This window comes from Zonotrichia leucophrys, chromosome 1 (assembly GCF_028769735.1).
Source record: "Zonotrichia leucophrys gambelii isolate GWCS_2022_RI chromosome 1, RI_Zleu_2.0, whole genome shotgun sequence".
NCBI classification, from domain to species: Eukaryota; Metazoa; Chordata; class Aves; order Passeriformes; family Passerellidae; genus Zonotrichia; species Zonotrichia leucophrys.
This window is the reverse complement of record NC_088169.1, coordinates 49926899-49948338: the sequence shown is the minus strand read 5'-3', so window position 1 is coordinate 49948338 and position 21440 is coordinate 49926899. Positions and strand designations below refer to the sequence as shown.

The 21440-nt window shown below is 43.0% G+C and overlaps 2 protein-coding genes across 3 annotated transcripts; one reads left to right on the top strand and one right to left on the bottom strand.

The window, feature by feature from the left end:
• Nucleotides 1–180: 180 nt before the first annotated feature.
• Nucleotides 181–12371, top strand: ACOD1 (aconitate decarboxylase 1). 2 transcript variants are annotated; one of them, XM_064713197.1, is made up of 5 exons: nucleotides 181–285; nucleotides 6332–6493; nucleotides 7582–7671; nucleotides 9664–9869; nucleotides 10434–12371. In XM_064713197.1, exons 2-5 carry the CDS (start codon nucleotides 6416–6418, stop codon nucleotides 11386–11388), a joined length of 1329 nt encoding a protein of 442 aa, XP_064569267.1. In that variant the 5' UTR covers nucleotides 181–285; nucleotides 6332–6415; the 3' UTR covers nucleotides 11389–12371. The 2 variants fall into 2 exon arrangements, with proteins under 2 accessions (XP_064569267.1, XP_064569259.1); XM_064713189.1 differs by lacking the exon at nucleotides 181–285 and adding an exon at nucleotides 4435–4510.
• Nucleotides 12372–12963: 592 nt separating this feature from the next.
• LOC135447947 (glutamine amidotransferase-like class 1 domain-containing protein 3, mitochondrial) lies at nucleotides 12964–20348 on the bottom strand. The gene is made up of 4 exons (XM_064713212.1): nucleotides 20133–20348; nucleotides 16131–16302; nucleotides 14147–14351; nucleotides 12964–13257 (listed from the first exon to the last, which is right to left on the bottom strand). The coding sequence occupies exons 1-4, from the start codon at nucleotides 20238–20240 to the stop codon at nucleotides 13065–13067; spliced, it is 678 nt and encodes a 225-aa protein (XP_064569282.1). The 5' UTR covers nucleotides 20241–20348; the 3' UTR covers nucleotides 12964–13064.
• Between the last annotated feature and the right edge of the window lie 1092 nt (nucleotides 20349–21440).

Here is a 21440-nt window from a genome sequence, read left to right as displayed (position 1 = left end):
ACTTCTGACTTAGATGTAAATCCCCACACCTCAGGGAAAGTCACATTCACACACAGGCCTGAAGGTATTTATCCCTTCTGATGAGGCATAACTGGCTCAGCTACATGAGATGCAGCTGTGCTATCTTAGAAGGTGCCATAAACTATCAAAGACCCCCCAAAGCACCACCAGACTCATTTCCTAGTCCTTCCAACGAAGGATTTCATGTGATCCACAGTATTGCAGCAGAGCCTGAGGGTGCTGCAGAAGACAGGGTAAAACTGAGTGCTGGCACCAGTAAAACAGGTAAAGCTTGTAGCTCTGGTGAGAGCTGAATTGATTCAACAGGAATGTCATGGAGCTGCAGTGTCTTTTCATATTGTTATGGACCAGGTCTCTTCACACTGCTCCATAAATGATGTGTCTTGAATGTGATCCTGAGGGAATATTCCAGGTTTGTCTGGTGCCTCTAACTCACAGCTCATTTAAGCAAACCAGCATCTACATTACAAGTTAAAATGAGCCTTGAGGTCTTGCATTAAGGAATAGCACTGCTAATTTAGGAAGGCAAGAAGGGCAGTGTAATGTAGTGCACTGACCAGCACATTGACTCCTAGCAACCTTTACCAGAACATGGCCCGGAACTTCCAAGATTTGTTGTGGGAACTTTGAAAAAAACAAACAAGGGTGTAACTTCTCAGAGATTTCACTGCCACTGCCACTAGTTGTGCAAGTAAGTGAATAAGAGAACTACTGTAGGCTGGAAATTTCCAGGATGATACATTTCAAGGTGCAATCATTGCCTATTGCATTTGCTGTGTGTTAGTGCTTTTCACTGTAATTAAATATCCCAGTAGAGGGAAAAGGAGAAAGTTCTGAACTTGCAACTTGTTTTCAGACAGTAAGCAACAGCAGAGTCTCTGTAAACACAACACACTGGCTGGCATCTGTCTCCTGTTTTCTCATCTAAGCACAGGCCATGAACAAAGTTACTTCTTAAAAGCTGGCTTGGAAAATAGGAAGCCTGGGCTCTGTATTTTGTCATAATTTTTAATATTTCCTTAGAACAAAAGGAGCATAAGGCTAGGGCCAAAATTGCTTTCAGTTGCAAACATACAGTTTGCAGGTGTGGGCAGAGTTTAGCCTAAAATAACTGGAGGCAAAAGAAGGAAAAAACAGCTTAAAAATGTGATGTCAGCAGGAGAAAATAGACTCTGTGGGGCACTGGTTTTCTAAAGCCTTGTTCTGTAATCAACACAGCTCATTACTGTAGCTGTGTGCAATGCTGCAAATGACATTTGGATGAACACATTTTGTCTTTCCACCACACTTGCTAGTTAACAAATTGTCTGCCCAAATTGCTGAACCATGAGTATTGTGTCAAAGAAGAGGAAAGCAGCAGATTCCCTTTGTCAGGGTACACAGGCTGTACCAAACTCTCAGTCACTGATTTCCAACCTTCTTCTGTTCAGACCCCTAGGAATTCTGCTGTGCAGGTACAGGACTTTGTATAGATGCCTGTTCCCCCTGCAGTGATTTTCATATTGCTTTCTTTTCCCTCACACTCCACAGTGTACACCTGAGCCTGAGATCTGCAGACCACAGTTGGGAAATTGGTTTCCCAAGCAAAAGTACTGTTTCACTTCATTCTTTTTTTAAAAAAAAGTCTCTTTCTCGTAATATCTCAGTTCAGTCCATAAATATACTAATGTAATTATTGCAATGCATGGGACAGTCCGTCCTGCAATCAGGATGACAGAAGGAAGTGACCTCATATCTGAGATCAGCCAGCAGCATGTGACTGCACAGCACACTGCAAGGCACATCACAAGTTCTGGGTCCGTCCAAATTCACTTTGGAGTTTCATCATGGGATTAAGGCAGTGGAACTTCTATCTCACCTGAGGAGGAGAAAGAAATGAGAAACAGAATGGGTTTATAAATTATATCCCAAAGGTTTTGGGAAAGATGGTGAACTTTAGGGTTTTGAATATCTTTTATTTAATATTTTTTGTGGTTGCCCAGGGTGGCTGTGGAGTCTCTGTCCTCAGAGATATTCAGAACCTAACAGAACATAGCCTGCTCCGGGTAGCCTTGTTAGAGGTTGGACAAGATGGTGTTTGGAGCTCCCTTCCAACTGCGGCCAGTCTGTGATTGTATGGTTCTGAAATTTAAATATTTTCGTCCAATTTTCTAAGAGAAGAATGAGCTGAAAGAACAGAAGTGAAAGTAAACAAAATCTTTCCCTTTATCAGCCCAATAGCATTAACTTCTATGAACCTTTCTAACCACTGCCAACCTTGTCAACCTGAGCAATCCCAATATGTCAGGTGGATTTTATCAGCACCAAAGAAAATTCTTCAGGCTACCTCTGAGGTTTTCCTCAGTGGGGAAATATGGGGGGCAAGTAAGAAGCACAGATGCTCATTCTAACCCCATGGGGTCAGGATTTGGCAAAACAAACCCAGGACCTAGGACATGTGCTGGCATGTTTTATGTAGATGCAAGTTATACCTCCTACATGGGTGAGGGAACGCTGTCATACTCATAGAGAAAAGTGTGGGAATAGGTTTAGTAGCCATGCTGAACAGCTGCTCATATTTAAAAGAAAGACAGGACAAGGGTTTAAATGCAACCTTCACATGGTGCAGGTTAGCCTGTACAAAATTATGTTTGTGTTTGTAGGGCTGGGTTTTAGGAGTCCCAGGCCTTTGGCTGTATCCATGCACTGACTCATCCCTGTTTCTGTCATTGAAGGTCCCTTGTTACCCAGTGCAATTTTCAGCATCAGGTTATGCACCAGCAGATGATACCCAAAAGCAGAACTGGCTAAAAGCATGGGCAAAATAGGCAAATGTCTTGCTTAGAGCTTGCTGGGGAACAGCTGATTCCCTCTTTCTCTCATGTTCCTTGTCCATGCTCTCCCAAAATTTCACAGAATACTGCTAGCCCTACTCCTCCCTCCCTCTGCTTGTGCTATTGTATTTGCAGGGTGCCCAATAGAGGAAGGATTGATGAATCTGACTCCATGTTCTCAGAAGGCTAATTTATTATTTTATGATACTATATTATATTAAAGAATGCTATACTAAACTATACTAAAGAATACTGAAAGGATACTTACAGCAGGTTAAAAAGATAATAATGAAAACTCATGACTCTCTCCAGAGTCCTGACACAGCTTGGTACTGATTGGCCAATGAGTCAAAACAATTCACATGAAACCAATGAAACAACCACCTGTTGGTAAACAATCTCCAAACACATTCCAAAGGAGCAAAACACAGGAGAAGCAAATGAGATAAGAATTGTTTCCCTTTTCTCTGAGGCTTCACAGCCTCCCAGGAGAAAAATCCTGGGCAAAGGGATTTTTCAGAGAATGTGAATGCCACACTTGTGCTGCAAGATTTAATTTTGCATTTCCGAGGGAATGAAACTCAGTTATGCCTGACTGCTGAGGATCACAGAGACAGGCTGGAGCAGCTCAGAAATGGGTCTGCTCAGCATCAGGGCTGACCCAGGGAGGAGAAGGACCATGTACCCAGGGACAGGAGAGGGGGAAGGACACAGCCTGAAATAGGACCTTTCAATTGTGGTTAGAACCACTCAAATTGATGCTTAGCTTCACCTCTAGACTCATGTTGTTATCTACCTGGAAGCACTCAGGAGTTAGATAAGGCATTACAAAATTATTTAGAGCTATTCTCAGTAAAGGGCTGAGGTTCATAGACTGTTTTAGGCAGCATTTATCATGTAAGTGCAAGGCAGCAATTCTGAGATTTGATGCTTTGTTCCCTAACCCAGGCGATTTCCATACTTCAGACATGGTTACTTATTTACTTCAGAATTATTCAGTGGCCCCTAGTCATACTCCTGTGGGGTCTGCTCCCTTCCTGATGGGCTAGGCAGGGATTTCTCACTCACTATCTATTGCTAACACACAGTGATTCATGCTGTTAAAACACTGCTAAGAGCCAAGAACTGTCTTAATCCAATTTATGGTCTGAAATTCTTATGGCACACATTTCCCAAGTCTGAATTGTATGTGTTAGAGAGGAGACATAGAGCAAAAGAAGAAAAAAAAAACCAAACCAAAACAAATAAACAACAGGTTGTTTAAAATAAAACAGCCTTTGCCATCCTCTAGTCTAGTACTGGACTTTTCCAGCCATGTATTACTGTGGTTCCACACAGCTCTCCATGCTGCCAGATGAATCAGCTCCTATCTGGTAATGAAGTATTACATGTATTAACTTACACAATATGTAAACATGACTGGCTAAGTCCTATCACATGTGTCCCAGAGGTTTGTAGTGCAATTAGTCAGAGGAAAGTTGAAAGTGAAACAAAAAAGAACATTTATAGGCAGAAGAGGAAATAGGACAAGATGCAGAAGTGGAAAGGCCTAATATTCCTTCCCCCACCTAAGGCAGACACACATAAATAGTGAGAGAGTTCCCCTGCTCACTGGCCACCACTCATTTGCTGCATCTCTCTGGGACGTGCATCACCCCTGCAGGATGTGGGCAAAGGTACTGTCTTGTTTCCTTGCACTGTAATTCTCTATTTAAGCTTTCATATCCTCACTCCAAATGCTGCAGTTGGTGACCACCACACCATGGGATATGGGGTCCACCTGCTTTAAACTGCTTGTAATTCTCCCTTGGGACAATCTTAATGCTTCACTGCAAGTGTGAGTGAGAACTTGTTTGTAATGGTGGGTACAATTCTGATCACTGTGGTGGTGTTTGCAGCAGTCCCAGGACAAAGGAAGAGATGAGAATCTTGACTCTATGTTTCAGAAGGCTGATTTATTATTTTATGATATATATTATGTTAAAAGAAAATTGTGTACTAAAATTATACTAAGAGAAAAGAGAAAAAAGACATCAGAAAGCTAGAAAAAGAGAGGAATAGAATGATAATAAGATCTTGTGACTGACCAGAGAGTCTGAGACAGCTGGACTGTGACTGACCATTAATTAAAAAGAACCACATAAGACCAATCAAAGATGCACCTGTTGCACTCTACAGCAGCAGATAATTATTGTTTACATTTCATTTCTGAAGTTTCTCAGCTTCTCAGGAGAAAAGATCCTATCAAAAAGATTTTTCATAAAATATGTCTATGGCAGGTCATCATTGCTAGAGAAAGAGGAATGCAGTGTGAACAGCGCAATGAAAATAAATGAGCATGGTAGGGCTGAGTCCATATTGCAGAGGAGACAACAGCAGAGTTTGGTTTGTTTATCTCAGCTAAATGAAGGCCAAAAGGCAACACCAACACTCTGTGTGGATATGTACAGGGGAGTAAAGGAAGGGCAATGAAGAGGGGAAATGAAAGGAGATCATTTCCAAAGAGAGAGAAGATAAATATTCACTACTGCCAGTATAAAAAAGAAACTGTTTCTTTTTTAGGTTGTAAATAATGAGTACCTCTACACATTACTTCTAATGATCCAGGAAGTGGGACGTTTCTAATGGTCCAGGAAGGGAAGTTTGAGATAATTTTCTGAAACAGATACTAACAGCAGCTCACAGCCAAGAAGCAGGTTGAATTTGCATAATGGGTCATTGCTCAATAGGAGAGCAAAATAAATATATATAATTCCCAGATCAGTAGGATCCAGGAACAAGGAGCCACTGATTTTCAAAGAGGCAAGACCTTGTCTTGGAGAAAAGCTGGGACTCCAGCTGAGAGTGAATTCAATGGGAGCTGGGAGCTATGAGCAGTATGTGCAAGGCAGGGCTGCCAACTCCTGCCTCCTACTCAGCTCCAAGCTCAGCAAGATTTGGGATAGTAAGGCTGCCAATCAGGGAGATTAAATCTTGCCTTCTTGTGTGGTAGTGGGTGCACTGGCTTGAAATGCTACTCTCCCACTGATTTCAATACCAATAAGTAGGTGCCATGGGAAAGACAGATGTTTTTATTTCTGTTTGGGGGATGTGTGTGTGTGAATAGTCATTAGAGATGGAGATGAGATGGGGATGAGATGGGGATGAGATAGAGATGATAATCTTGCATAGTTATAGCACCTGCAGTGCATACTCTCAAGGGCTCGGGGAGAAGCAGAAGAAATTGAGACCAGAAAACGATAATGATGAAAGCATAAGTAAATTATAAATAAGTGGCATTTCTCGGAATAAAAAGAGGAAGAATTCAAACCTTGGCTTTGCTGATGCAATTCATGTAAGCAGGGGCAGAAATGGCCAGCGTGCTAGACAATAGCCCAAACACTGAAAGGATAAAAAAAAGAGGAAAGAAAAAAAAAAGGAGGAAAGAAAATAGAGTGTTTACTTTAAATATAGAGAAATATCTACTTCTTCTTTTTCTTTATTTCTTCCCTTCCCAGACAGTTACAGGAAATTTTGCCAAGGTGATTCATGGTTTGAATGCAAATCAGTTGACAGATGAAGTAATTCAGAGAAGTAAGCGAATGATTCTGGATACTCTTGGAGTGGGGCTTCTGGGTACCAGCACTGAGGTCTTCCACAAAGTGGCACAGTACAGCAAGGTAAGCTGTCTGGCATTCATGGCACATCCTAAGGTTTAGCTTTAAGAAAGCAAGGGAAAACTTGAGCAATGAAAAGGAAATTTTGCCATGGTGAAATTCTTTCATGGATGGAAAGAGAGAAATTGTGTTCTTCCCACTGGAGACAGTGAAACTTCAGTGCTCAAATTACTTTCCACTCTGGATGGGCAAAAGTCTGTGTATCAGTCTATGTGCTAAGATCTCCCTTACAAACACAGTCAACTGAGAACCCCTTCCTTTCTTTCACCTATGACATCTTATTAAAAACACCAACAAAGTAAGCATCACTTATCACCAGCCCTTCAAATCAAGGAACTGTTAATGAGATGGGGAGTTAGGAGTGGGTTACTTGCAGTCCATAAAACACAATGGTCTGAGGTGCATTAGCCATGCTTCTCCTCCAGTCTTGCTCTCCTCAAACTAGCAGAGAAATTGACCCTGGAAAGAAGCCTTCCCAGCACAGGAGTGCATCAATGAGGAGTTCAGCCCCCTGTTTTATCATTCAGACCTGCCTGGGTGGAGTTGTGCTCCAGAGCTCTGTGTGCCAGTTAGTCTCTTCCCACAGAGAATTCCCCCTTCCAAACCAGGGTAATTTATGCCCTTTTATTCAGTTTGCAGCACCAGGAGGCCATCTATCATTTACTCAGGCTCTTACTAACACACAGAAAACAAAACCCTTTAATGAGACATCTTCTCCAACAAGATGATGACAGTCCCATATCATTTAGGTTGGACTTGATGGTCTCAGAGGTTTTTTCCAGCCCAGCTGATACTGTGATGCTGTCAATGGGTGGTGAGAAGGGGCATTCAGTGGCCAGAGGTTGTGTGAAGGTACTGAGTGCCAGGTGGGTGGTGCTGGAGCCCCCCAAGCTCTGTTTGGGTGGAATAGGACATAAGCCAACAGGAAACTGACTTCCTTTTCAGACTTTCTGAAAGAACAGTATTTTTCTCATAAAAGGGAGCAGTTAGGTCCCCAGAGGACATGGTCTGCTCTCAGTTACATCAGAGATACAATGCACATTTATCCTTAGGTTCAGGACTTTGAATTAATTTATGTCAATTTGTTTCAGATCTACAGCTCAGATTTATCCAGTACCATCTGGGGCCACTTGGATTTCCGACTGCCTCCTCTGTATGCAGCTTTTGTGAATGGAGTGGCTGTAAGGGATGCTCTTTTATTTGCTCTGAAATCATACAAATTGATGCCATTCTTGCTCTATAGAGAACAGAATGTCCCAAAAATCATAGCTTATTCTGAAGCCTGCTACAAAACTTTTCTATATTATTCTCCTAATGTGCTTTAACTTCCTTCCAGTGAGTCTAAACTTAAGGTATAATATATGTATGATCCAACTCAACAGCATCCCTTACATTTAATATGGGACCTGGGGCTGTTGTCAAGTGTCAGAACTCTACATCTTACAACCTGGCAATCTTGTAGCAAGGCTACAACCTTGCTGTAGCTGCTTAAAAACGCACCCTCTAGCTCATTTCACTGAGCTAGATCCGAATTTCTTGCCAACTGGCAAAGTACAGTTACAGAAAAACACAGATGCACATATAGATACACACAGACATAATGTCACAAGGCAACTTAATCCTCAGTTACACAGTTTCCAAAAGCCAGTGATATATTTTGGACATGCACTTTGTCATTAAAGCAATAACTGACTCCCCAGACATTTGTTTAAATTCAGATTGAGGCTGAAACTGTTTGAAATTGAAAGATGCACAAGAGGTGGGGTAGAAAAATTTGGCAATTATGCAAAACTAGGAAAGGTGACCAACCAAGGAAATAGTAATATTAAGCCTATTTAAATTCGTGTGACAACAATATCAGAGGTCCAATTTAACAGCTCATTTCCAATGTAGAGAAAATTACCTTGGAAATGAGATCTGGTACTGCTCAGCTCCTAGCAGCCCTTAGATATTCAGATGTGGCTGTTAGCATATATATGATCAGTTTATATCTTGGTCACAGGTCAGTTTAAGCACTTACTGAAGACACCAGAAACATAGCTTACAGGGTATTGGCCACAACTACCCTTACCCTGCACTGCAGGGCATCTTCCCAGATGGCATCAAAGGTTTTCAAGGCAGACATTGTGTTTTCTTCTATCTGTTTAGAAACAGTCCTCAAAAATGCAGAATCACAGTATAACAGGGCAAAACCTGACTGTTGGGGAGCCTGACCACCTTCCCAGTTTGCTCTGAGGGTGAACAGATGTGAGAGTTCAGGTTTTTGAGGTGTTTTAGTATGCTAAATAAAAAAAAATGCTGTCCCTGATGCTCTCAGGTATTTGGGGGTTCTCAAAACTTCACCGGAGGAAGGAATGTGTGTGACAAGCTGTGCATTACAAACACCGACTGCACTTTTGGGGACAATCTGCTGCCAGATCAGCAGCCATATGCTGTGCTGGGAACACCTAAAACCTTCCTGAGCAGCTGGGCTCTGGGCATGAGAAAGAGAAGGCACCTCTTGGGATACTCTCTTGAGCCAAGCAGCTCATTCCATATTCACACTGTATTTTTCTCCCAGCAACTCCAGGAAATCTGGTTTCTTGTGTGACAGGTCTTGTTTCAGTGTGCTTAAAATTCACAAAATAAAGCCTCCTGTACATTTTCAGGCTTGTGCCTCTTTACAGTAGATGGTTCCAGCAGAAAAAATAGTTCTGATGATATAAATTCCATTTAGCAGTATTTAGCTGCTACAGTTTTATGGTGTGAGTCCTAATGGTAGCATCAGTTCCAGCACCGGAGAAGGAATTTCATTGTGTTTATATTTCATTATGTTTTGGGGAAAGAGAAAATTCATTGTTCACATGGTGGACCTAGAACAGCTGCTTTAATTATACCAGTCTAATGAAAGCAGAAACTGCAGAAAAAAGGAATCACTGTCACACCAGTTTCAGGCTGGTACAAGCTGAATTAGAATTATTCTCCTCTGAGGAAAGATCTCTGCTGCATTGCCACTTCTCAGACAGCCATGTTGGGAGTAAAGCTCTTTAAAAGACTTTTGAAATTTTTGCTTTCTAAGAAAGATCTAGTTCTCTGGCACTTTTTAATACCAGTTGCAGTAGTTCCATTTGACTGAGGCAACCTTGCAAAGTCAGAGTTTATTTCTAACATACAAATGCTTCTCTTTCCACTAGGTGCATTCAATGGATTTTGATGACACCTGGCATCCAGCCACACATCCATCTGGGGCTGTGCTCCCTGCATTGATTGCACTCTCAGAAGCCTTCCCTCAGAAGAAAAAAATCTCAGGTCTTGATCTGCTCTTAGCTTTCAATGTGGGAATCGAAGTGCAAGGCAGGTTGCTGCACTTCTCCAGAGAAGCCAGGAATATCCCAAGAAGGTACATAGAAATGGTTAAAGTAGAAAATGGAGTGGAGGTGTTTTTTATCAGTGCTAATATACATAATTAAATGTCAGTTAATATACAGGTGGCACAGTTATTCATATTTCCTAAGCTGTTTGTTGGAAATTTTGGGAAGGCTCATCTTACACATAAATACATTTGATTCCTAACTCTGTAGCTAATAGATTTTTTTTTAAAGCATTGATTAATTCAGAATGAGGCAATGATCTCCGTAGTTTGAATTTTTATAGATTTAGAATAATATATAAATTTAAATAATAATAAATATAACTTTATATTTGACTATAAATTTGCTTTAAACTATGAGCAGCACTAATGTTTCCATCGCTTTCTGGGAAGGACTTACTGCAAGCAGCACTATTCCAGTTTTACTTTTTCCTGGGGAAATGTGATAACTCAGTTAGGCCCACATGTGAATGCTGAATGTATGTTTCTTTATGGTCCGATCCATTTCCCATGGCAATGAATGAAAAGCTTTTGTAGATAGTGAATTTGGGTGAGTTTTTGAGATCTGGAAATGAAGATACTTTTGTTTTTCAGGTTTCACCCTCCGGCTGTGGTTGGTACGATGGGGAGCGCAGCAGCTTGTGCTAAACTGCTAGCTCTTGACCAGCTGGAATGTAAAAATGCCTTGGCTATTGCTGCCTCCTATGCAGGTGCCCCACTGGCTAATGCAGCAACCCAAATAAAACCCCTCCATATTGGGAATGCTGCCAAGAATGGACTGGAAGCAGCTTGCTTAGCTTTACAGGGCCTTCAAGGAAACAAACAGATCTTGGACATGGAGTCAGGGATGGGTGCCTTCTATACAGATTACAACCCACAGACTCTGCCAACCTTGCAGTCCTACCCATGGCTCTTGGACCAGCAAGATGTGGCCATCAAACGTTTTCCTGCTCATCTTGCAACACACTGGGTGGCTGATGCAGCATCTTCTGTTAGGAGGAAGCTCGTGGAGAGCAGTGAGAGCCTGCTCCCCATTGATAAAATCGAGAAAGTCATTCTCAAAGTCCCTGAGGTCAAATACGTGAACAGACCCAGCCCAGCCTCAGAGCACGAAGCACGACACTCCTTCCAGTTTGTTGCGTGCTCGGCTTTGCTGGATGGCAGCATGTCAGTCCAGTCCTTCAGCAGTGAGAACATTCACCGGCCGGCCTTGAGGGAGCTCCTCTGCAAAACACAGCTGGAGCACCCTCCTGACAACACACCCAGCTTTGACAGCCTGTACTGCCAAGTGAGCGTCACGCTTCAGGGCGGCAGCACCATCAGCGACCGCTGCACTACCTTCTACGGGCACTGGAGGAAACCTCTGGAAAAGGAAGACTTGGAGAAAAAGTTTCAATCCAATGTGCTCAACATCCTGCCCACAGAAGCCATGGAAGGCATTATAGAGACTGTGTACAACCTGGAAAAAGTAGAGGACTGTTCTGTATTAAGTACATTTCTATCAGGACAGTCTGCTAGAGCACTTCCAGAGAAGCTGTGCTTCCTTTGAGTGTTCCAGCCAACAACTACGTGCTCTTCACAAAGTCAATGCAAAATTCAGGACAAACTCTTGCTTAGTGACTCAAGCACTTTTAAATAAGACTCCTGTAACACAAGAACCATATTCAGTTCAATGCTGTGGGTTTTGATTAGGTAAATAATTTGGTGTTTAGGTGCCCAGCTTAGCCAGGCTGAACAGAAGATCTTCTGTTGGCACAGCTGACCCCAGCTATCTTTGTACCTCTAGAGGCAGAGCACTCACTGCTTGCTCACAGCACAAAAATCTCCCTGCTCCTCTGCCAAAAATCTGTGTTCTGCTTCTCCTAAATAACTCCAACAGGAAATCCAAACTCTGGAAGAGTAGGGAAGTCCTGTGTGTGTGAAAATCATCATGGTTAGAAGTACAGAGAATGAAAACCTTTTCATAATTATTTCTGTAGATTTATCTCTACAAGCTCCTTGAAGAGGGAATCTGTTATGGCTAAGCGTTGACATTTGTGCTAAAATAAACCCAGCAGATGTAGGGAGGGGTAGCACTCCCTACTCTGCAGCATGTCATGTGTCACTGCAGCCATTGCTCTGGCACTGAGGCAGCAAAGGCCTGGGCCCAGCCTGATCACAGGAGTGCTGAGCACGAGGGACAGCGCCACACTCCTCACCATAAAGGCATTCTTGCCCAGTTCCACCTGCTGGCTGCTCTGTGGTACAGGTCTGTTCCTGTTTCATTCCTGCCCCAGTCACACGAGACACTGAGCAGGTGATGTCAGGTAGGTTACTTGGCAGAGGCCCAGCAGAGTGTGGGCTGTGCCACACTGGGCAGGAGTGACAGACCTGTGAGCACCAGAGCACTTCTTACCAGAGACAACTCAGTGTCCACAGTGAACCCAGACCATGAATTCCGGGAGTTTTTTGTTCCTCCAGGAGTACAAAGCCTTGCCAGACTGAGCGTCTAAGAGAAGCTGCCAACCCTTTCTTCACATTTAGAAGATCAAAGCATGGTTTCTAATACATATAAAATTGTCTTCCTCAGGGCAATAAAAAATATATGCAAGAAAAAAAACTTCAAAATAAATCTCATTAATTTTACTAAATAAATCGGAAATTACTTCATTTATTGGTGCAAAACTTGTGTATTTTGCACATGCAATGCATTCATTTGTGCTGCATCTTGGTTTATAAAGTTGGTTTACCTAGGGGCTCTGCAAAATTTTTGGAAGTCCATCAGTAATACTTGCTTAAAGACACTTGCAAGGGGAAAAAAGAACCCAAATAACCGCATTCTTTTATTATTCTCCTCTGATTAGAAATCAGAATTTAATTATTCACCTATACTTATGGTAAACAGACTCATTTACAGCTACTTCACTTGTAATTGCAGCTGGGTACATTGCAATTGCTATTGCAGCTGAATACATTTGGATTCATTTAAAAAAAACCACAAAACAAAAAGAAAGGAACTCCTCCCATCACCTTCAATATACGGTTTCTATTTTAAAAGATAAATAAATAGGTTAAATTCAGCAGTAACCATCTGATGTATTAAACATTAAAAAACACCCCACCACACCAAACAAACCAGGAACTGTGAAGTTTAGCAGTTGCATTATTTTATTAATTCAGTCTAAGGAAGCTAAATGCTTATGCTTAGCTACACTGATTTCCTTGGAGAAGTCTGTACACTCCTAGTCAGGCAAGCTTCAGGACTTCTTGTACCATTGTTCCAATTCCGTCAAAGATTTCATGCAGAGGAGCTTTGCACATGAAAGCACAGGTAGTAACTATTTTATTGGCTTTATCCACATGGGATTCATTTACATTTTTGCAAATGTGCTTACATCCAAGCTCTGCTATAGCAGATGCCGTTTCAGCATCAGGAAATCTGTAAATAAAAAGACTTTAATTAACATAAAGGAATGATACAGCCATAAAATTCTGCACACATAACTTGAATGAGAGAACTACAATAATATCTACGTGAGTCTTTAACTGATGATAAGGGAGTTAGAGGCTGCTACTATCAGATTTTCCTATCTCCTATGGACATATCAAGTGATCTAATACCTTTGAAAACAAGGTCTGAAATATGGAGACACAATATGTCAGAAGGTACAATACTTTTTAATAATATTTCCATAAGTTTGGAAGATGATACCAAGTGCAGCCATAACTGATCTTCAAAAGGTTGAGAGAAGCCAGCTGAACTTGCAAACTTTTCCAACACCTCCATGCAAGGTGTTCCTCTGGGATCTCCAGAGATTTTGATTTTTTTTTCCCCCTTCTGGTAAGGAAGAAACAAATGCAATCTGTTCTGAACAGAATCTCCCACTATGGCTGCTGATAAATTTAATTCAGAAGTTTTATTTGGAGTTGACAGTTCTTGAAGCAGTACTGCTTTCTGCCAGGCCCTGTTCTCATCTCCCTCCCCTAAAGTGGCCCCAAACCACTACCACCAGAAAAACTTTATTAAAAATCACTGATTTAGCAGTTGGACTCACCCATCCTAGAGGACTTTTCCAACCTAAACAATTCTGTGGTATCTCAGATCAGTGTATACCTGCTTGTAGCACCACAAGTCACTTGACCTCATGGATTCACTCTGTCTTCCCTGAGAGTTCTGTGCCTACTACTATTATTCTATACTATTATACTGTGACTGAAAACTGTCACTAATTTTTCTTAAAAGTAACTAAAGAAACTTTTGCTCAGAAGCCTATCAATTTCCTAATCTTAATTCCAATGTAAATCATCTCCATCCATTTCCTTCTTACCTTCCATCTACGTTTTTATCCTGACCAACCGTAACCTCACAGCCAGGAAAGACTTTGGCTGCCAGAACTGGTGATATGCAGCACAAACCAATGGGCTTTTTAGCTCTGTGGAAGGCCTGGAGTGTGGAGCTCACGTGCTCATTGACAGTACAGTTCTTGCCATCTACAGCCCAGGAACACAGATTCTTTGCTACACCAAAACCACCTAAGAAAAAAACAAACCAAAACCAAAAAGCTCAAATATAAGGCACTGCTAAAAGCTATTAAATTTGATAATAGCACACACCAAACAGAAGCTCTTTTTTACAACATAATCTTGGTATCAGTGGGACTGTTAAGTAACTGTACTGAAAGCCTTACAATGTCACTGTAACCTGTAAACAATGGGTTTACAATGTTAAAAGTTTAACTCTGCACTTTGTTATACCACGTAGGTCATATACAGGCCAGAAAGCTTAACCTTGTTCCAAAAAGTAACAACTAGACAAAGAGGAAACCTCACATTCTCCTGCACTCAATAAAGAAGAGGCACCAGAACACCGCTACTAGTTAAAAGCACAAGTATGGAAGTAATGCAAACAGTGATTTGACCCTCTGTAGTAATTAACTCTCAAGTTTTATTTTTATGCTTAAGCAATTATAGAAGAGCTTTTCTTCTTCCCTAGAACTACTTTTCAACTTAAAAAAGCCATTAACACAATAAAAAAACCATTAGGGATTTTACATAAAATAGACATTATAACATATGGTATTCTAAGACAAAAGAACTTGTAAATGATAACATAATTTCCTATTAAAAATAGTGCTGATTTGCCTTTCTATAAATTAGTTTAAACAATCCTTTAGATACATTTAATCATCATTTAATTGCATAAGCAGATTGTATTTTACAGCTCCTTTGTCTGCTGGATTTATAACCATCAGAATACTCAAAGTAAGGTTATTCCACATGGAATGTGCACAGCATCAACTTTTCTCCAATAAGCATAAGGAAATTTCCAGAAGTACTTGGGCAGACATCAAGAAGCTTTGCATTTTTAATATTTTTCCTTTCCCGGTTTGCTCACTTTCAAGTGTTATCTGAAATCTCTGAGGTAAGATTTTAATTTTCAAACTAAATAGGGTTTATGTCCCTCTAACAGTTATTACAGCAATCCCCCCGGGCCTGGGTTACAACGGCATGAAATTAATGTGGAAAACATCTGTGAGCCTCTACTCGTTCCTGATCAGCCCTGACATCAACTACTCACAGTGCAGGCAGAATTGTTTCTCTGCGTTATACACACACTCCCTCTGCTGGCCTTACAGCAGTGTGAAAACTTCAAAATTAACAGGCCCAATCATGAAGGCAGTATTTAACAGCACTATGAATATTCTGGAAACAGATCTTCAGCAAGTCATGATTTCCTCGTGATGCTCCAGCTTCTTCATTTCTAAAAATGATTACAATTACCTCTGTCTGGAATGAAATTTTGTGGTCTCTAAATGAAAAATTATCCATAAACATGTTTAGTACAACTCGATCAGCAGCTGAGTGGATACATAATTAAAACAGAATGTACATCCATCTGACATGGAACATCATCTATTTGGAAACCTGCTATTCTGCCAACATTTTCAGAGGCCCTGAAATTAAGGCATTGCCATGTAACTGAGTTCTGACCCTATTTTTGTATTCGGGTCAGGGTTCTTGTCAATACATAAGTAGTGAAGTTTTCACAATATTCAGTAAGAAGAAATGGTGGGATGCATAACTTAATACTAAGAGAACACTCTGGCATTTTAACTTAAGTGAACTATGCATCAATAAATATACTGAGTTAAAAAATCACAATTTTCTTTTGAAAGATGAGCTCAGCTAGTCAGAGCATGGTGCTAATAACACCAAGGTTGTGGGCTCAACCCCTGTGTGGGCCATTCACTTAAGAGTTGGACTCAATGATCCTTGTGGGCCTTTCAACAAAGAGTATTTTGTGATACCTACCAGGGAAAATGACAGCATCAAATTCACTAGCTTTCAGTTCAGCCAAATCCTGAATGTTTCCCCTTGCCAACCTGGCACTTTCAACTAACACGTTTCTCTTCTCTTCTGCTGGACTTCCTTTTAGGTGATTGACTACATCCCTTTGCTCAATATTGGGGGCAAATATCTTCACCTAGGAAGAGAGATGAAGCAATTTTGTGAATGTAAACAAAACTCATACATATTTGTCACAATAAAGATCATTTAATGAAAACAGATTTTGTCCCTGAAGCCTCTTATCTAAGTCAAGCAAATTCCACAGAATGAATCTAGCACATTAAATATCTAAAGCAACATATGATATATTAGGATGGGTAAACACAGGCATCATTCCCATCCTATTACTGCAGCATTTTAACAGGAGAGTATTCTTATGCCAACATCAAGCTTACTGATTTTGCCAAGGCAGATAAGCCCAAGGACAAACAGGACACCACAATTTATACCAGCAGCCCAATTGGACATGCAGCTGACTTTGAAGAAAGGTTGCTCTTAACTGTTATGGGATGAAAGTGACTGTGGTGGTTTGACCAGGAAGAAGTGGGAATTCTGGGAAGCTGTGGTCAAACCAAAGAAGGTTTTGAGTTTGAGACTGGCACCTGGTGTAGCCAGTGGGGTTTGGACACACCTCCGAGAATACACAGGGGTTAAAAAGCAGGGCTCTGCCCCTGGCAGGCTCTCTTGGGACGTCGCGGCGAAGAGGTCAGATCTCCCCCCCCGTCCAGCCGCTGCTGCTGGGCGGGGGAGGGGCAGCCACGTGGTAGGCCCTGGGCCTGGACAGAGATGGGAGGTGAGGAGGCCCTCGAGGATGGAAGGGTGGAAGACCCCAGGGAGTCAGCCCTTGGGCAGCCATTCCCCCCCCCCCCCCCCCCCCAGGAGGCAGAGAGAGAGAGCCGGCAACACCGAATGTGATAGCAGCTGGCCCAGGAGGAGAAGGGGGGGAAGAGTGCCCGGCCGGAGCGGCAGCGTTTGGGCAGCGTGTGTGGGAGTGCCGCAGCTCCGGGACAGAGACTGAAAGTTTTAACCCCTTTCTTTCATGATTGGGGCCTTGCAAAAATGCTAATCCTCCTCGAAGCTGAATAAGAAGGGAGATAAGAGATGAGATGAGACAAGGACCTGGCCCGAAGAACGTGGAGATGATTGAATGGGGGGAGATGATTTGGAGTGGCCTTTTGGCTGGACTTTTCTTGTGGCCATGGACTCAGTTGTTCCTGTGACACAGAGACTGCACTTAGGGGGAAGCAGTGGCTCAGAACCAGGAGGGTTCATCGTGAGGACCCCCCGGCCCCAGGGGGTTGGAAAAATATGGGGGGGACAGATGTCCCAAAGCAGAGACTGTGCCTTTTTGGAGTGAGACAAGGCATCCTTGAAAGACAACCCTAAAAGCAGCTCTGGTCCATGCGCAGTGGTGAGAGCACTGGGCATGGAAGGAAGATGTCACAAGCGGCAAAAGGACTTTTTTCCGGGCGGTGCCGAAGTGACAGGGAAGCACACGAGGTTTCAGTGTGTTTCCAGGGGAAGCCTATGGAACAAGAAGGACTCCTTTCCTCTTCATGAACTGAAGTTTGAGTATACTAAAGTGTGGTGCCAGGCTGGGCAGTTAGTGATTTGGGAGAATGTATCGGATTGGGAAAGTCAGGTAGTGGGGAGGAGGAAAGTGGTTTTTGTAAGGTTTTCAATTTTTTTTTTTTTCTTTTCCTTATAGTTTTTCCCTATTTTCCTGTAGTTTAGGTAATAAAGTGTTCTTTATGTGTAAGCTAAAGCCTGTTTTGCTTATTCCTGGTCACATCTCACAGCAGACACCAGGATGAGGGCATTTTCATGGGGGCACTGGCTCTGTGCCAGGCTCAAACCATGACAGTGACATAAAAAAGTTAAAGACACAAATTTTACAAGCATTTCTAGAGCAAACATTAAGAGTTACCAGCTATGCTAAAACATCAGCAGCAGAAAGGAAGACCAAAACACAGAAGAACCGATTTTGGTTAGACACAAAAGGTGGACAGTGCATCAGAACACAAAGCTCTGTCACAGGGGTACCACAGGGGCTGCACCACTGAGTCTGTTTTGACGCCTCCTTTGCAGACTTCTCAGAGACGACAATTTTGTGCTAAATACGAGGGTGCTGTTGTTACCATCAGACACCTGAGCACAGCTACACACAGACAGTGACCAGCTTCTGCCACCTGAAGCCACAGATGGGACCAAAGCACACCACTATGTCCTGGCCCAGGCTTCTCTGACAAGTCCCAGCTTACCAAAGAGAGCCCAGAAACAGTGAGCAGAAAACAAGCAGGTAATCCCCAGGGAGAGCTGCAAAAGCAATCAGAAGGAAGATGAAGACTTTTAACCCATCCTCAGCTCCCTGTGGTCAGAGAAGAAGGGACAGGTCTCCAGGTTCTCCTTGCTCCTGCCTTCACAGGATCAAAGAATTCTAAGGGTTGGAAGGGATTTCTGGAGATCACCCAGTCCAACCCCCCTGACCAGGCAGGGTTACCTAGAACAGGTTCCACAAGAATGCATCCAGGTGGGTTTTGGATATTTTCACAGACAGAGACTCCACAGCCTCCCAGGGCAGCCTGTTCCCATGCTCTGCCACCCTCAATGTAAAAAAGTTCCTCCTCATGTTGAGATGAAATTCCTTGTGGTTTAGTTTATGGCCATTGCTCCTTGTTCTGTCACTGGGCACCACTAAAAAGAGTTGGCACTGTTGGCCACAAAATTGGATGCATTACCTGATGTGTGACAAGCAAATAATTACACATCAAGAGAGACATTGATCATTTATTTCAGAGTCATGCAAGCCTGGGTGTTCAGTGATATTCCACAAATCAAGCACACCCACTGGAGCTTTTGTGCCATTGTCTATACAGGGAAATTCAGAGAACTCTCCAGGTGAAGCCCCTCTTTTACAATTGGTTGGTCACGGCCAAACAAGTTTTGTATCTCCAGTTAACTTCTACACATGCTCAGGGGAACAGCCCTCACCTGGGCAGGGCTGTCTTTGACTCTTAGTATAATAACTTATTTGTATCAATGAGACCCCTTTTCAGTCTTGTGTCCAGCTGCTTGTGTAACCGGAACTCCTGTCAGGGAGCCAAGCAGGCCTTTGGAGGGTTTTAAAATTTGAAAAATGCGTATTTTATGACTGGCTTTTTGCAAATATTAAAATGAGTATAATATGTGTTATGTTAGAAAGTTATGCTGCACTAATTTTCTTAAGTAGTGTGTTAAATATAGTTTTAGGTAATAACATGATGTTAAAATAGAAACTAAGATACTTTTTTTAAAGAAAGGACTCACACCAAGATAGCAGCCACAAGACACCTAAATCTTTCAGAGAAAAATAATTTATTGCTCCCTTATCAGAAGAAGCGAACTTTTTCCCATCTCGCTCAGGTCTGAAGACGCCGTTAGGATTAAGAAGAAGAAGCTGACACTGACCAGACAGAATCCTTTGTTTGAATGGAATTCATGCATCATGTATGAAGTGTATGAATATGCAATAGGCTGTTGTTTTTAAGGGTTAATCCTCTGTTAACGGGTGGGTGTCCTTTTTCGGGCTTATTTTGCCCAGAAACAGGTACCCGGACGTTCGTAACTCTTTGTTTTTATTGTCTCATATTGTCCTAATCCAAATTGTCCAAAGTATTATTACTCTAATTATGTCGCTATTTTTGTAACCATTTTATTATTATTAAACTTTTAAAATTTTAAAAACAAGTGACTGGCGTTTTTCACAGAGGGGGATGAATAAAACGAGGGGGGGGACAGCATAAAGAGAGAGGTTATGGCCGAATATGCTTTGTAAGGTGCAGGGGCGGCGCAGGGAGCACCGCAAACCGAGAGGGGCTCCTGTCCCACGGAGAGGGGACTCTCGGCTGCTGTGTCGCACGCACACACACCGACAGACAGACACACAGACACAGACATACATCCCCACACCCCGCCGCCCCCCGCTACCTCCGCGCCGCCGCGGCTCAGGTGCACCAGCGCCGCCGAGGCCTCGTGAATCTCGCTGCCATCGAAGACGCCGCAGCCGGCGAGCACCAGCGCCACCCGCTTGCCCATGGCAGCCGCCCCTCGGGCCCGGCAAGGAGCTGCGGCAGGCGGCGGGCCCGGGCCTGGCACCACGGTCCCCGCCCCGTCCCTGTCCCTGCTCTTTCTCCTCCTCCTCCTGCCGCGCCTGCGCCGCCGCCTCCATCTTCCGCCAGCATACGGGCCGGCGGGGCAGGGTGGGAAATAAATGAGGAAGTCTGGAAGGCAAAGGGCGCGCGTCTCTAGTTTTAAACAGAACATATTTTAGAGCTCAGACATATTTTCGGCCCCACGGCTGGCGTAGCCTGCGCCCCGCAGCAGGGCAGTGACGGGCGGGTGCCGCACGGTGACCTCGGTGCGCTGCAGAACCCTGTCGCTGGTCCCGAATGTGCCGGGGCCTCACTGAGCCTCAGGGGGTGCCTGTGAGGTGGGCTTTGTTTGCTGGGTTTGCTTTGTGCGTAGGGCTATAATTGTGTAATAAAAGTCGACTTCCAAATTACTTTGAAAGCCAAAGAAAAAAGTGGAATTTGGTAAGGGGCCTGCGGTACTGCTGGGTACTGATGCTGTTTGTTTCAGTGACCCCACCTAAGCCTTTTTTCTCTTCCAGCCTCATGCCGGGTTTTAAGGAGCTGCTCCACTTTTATCAGGGAAAACGGAGGTATTTTAACAAACAAAACTTTCTTCCCACTTATTCCCTTAGGGCAGTGCTTTAGTGAACCAAAAGGGAAAGAATACATCCCATGTCTCCTCTTTAGGACTGTGCACACGAATGCCATACCAGGGATCAGCTGCATTGAATTTTACTAAGATCTCTCAGCTCTTGGTTCTTCGTTTTTCATGAGCTGCCTCTCGTATAATAAGAAGTTTGTGTTTAATAATAAAAACTTAGTCTTCTATTGAACCAGAGGACTGAAAAGCTGGATCTTGTAGAAAAATTAGAGCGTCTTCCAAAAATTTGGAGTATGGGTTTTCTGCAGAGGACATGAGAGTGAGCAGTTTGGGCAGAACAAAAACAACATTTGAAAGCAGAGCCTTTTCCTGCAGCAAAATGAATTCAGTTAAATAGTGATTGGTTGAGAGTCTGTGTGGCATGATGGACAGGGAGATTCTGGAACAGGGCAGGGCCAGGATAGAGAAATTCTGTGCTGAAGGGCAGACTCCTGTCTGCTGGGCAGTGCTTACTCCAAATGGGTGTAGGGCTTCAGCTCAGCCTACACCACAGCCCACACTCTG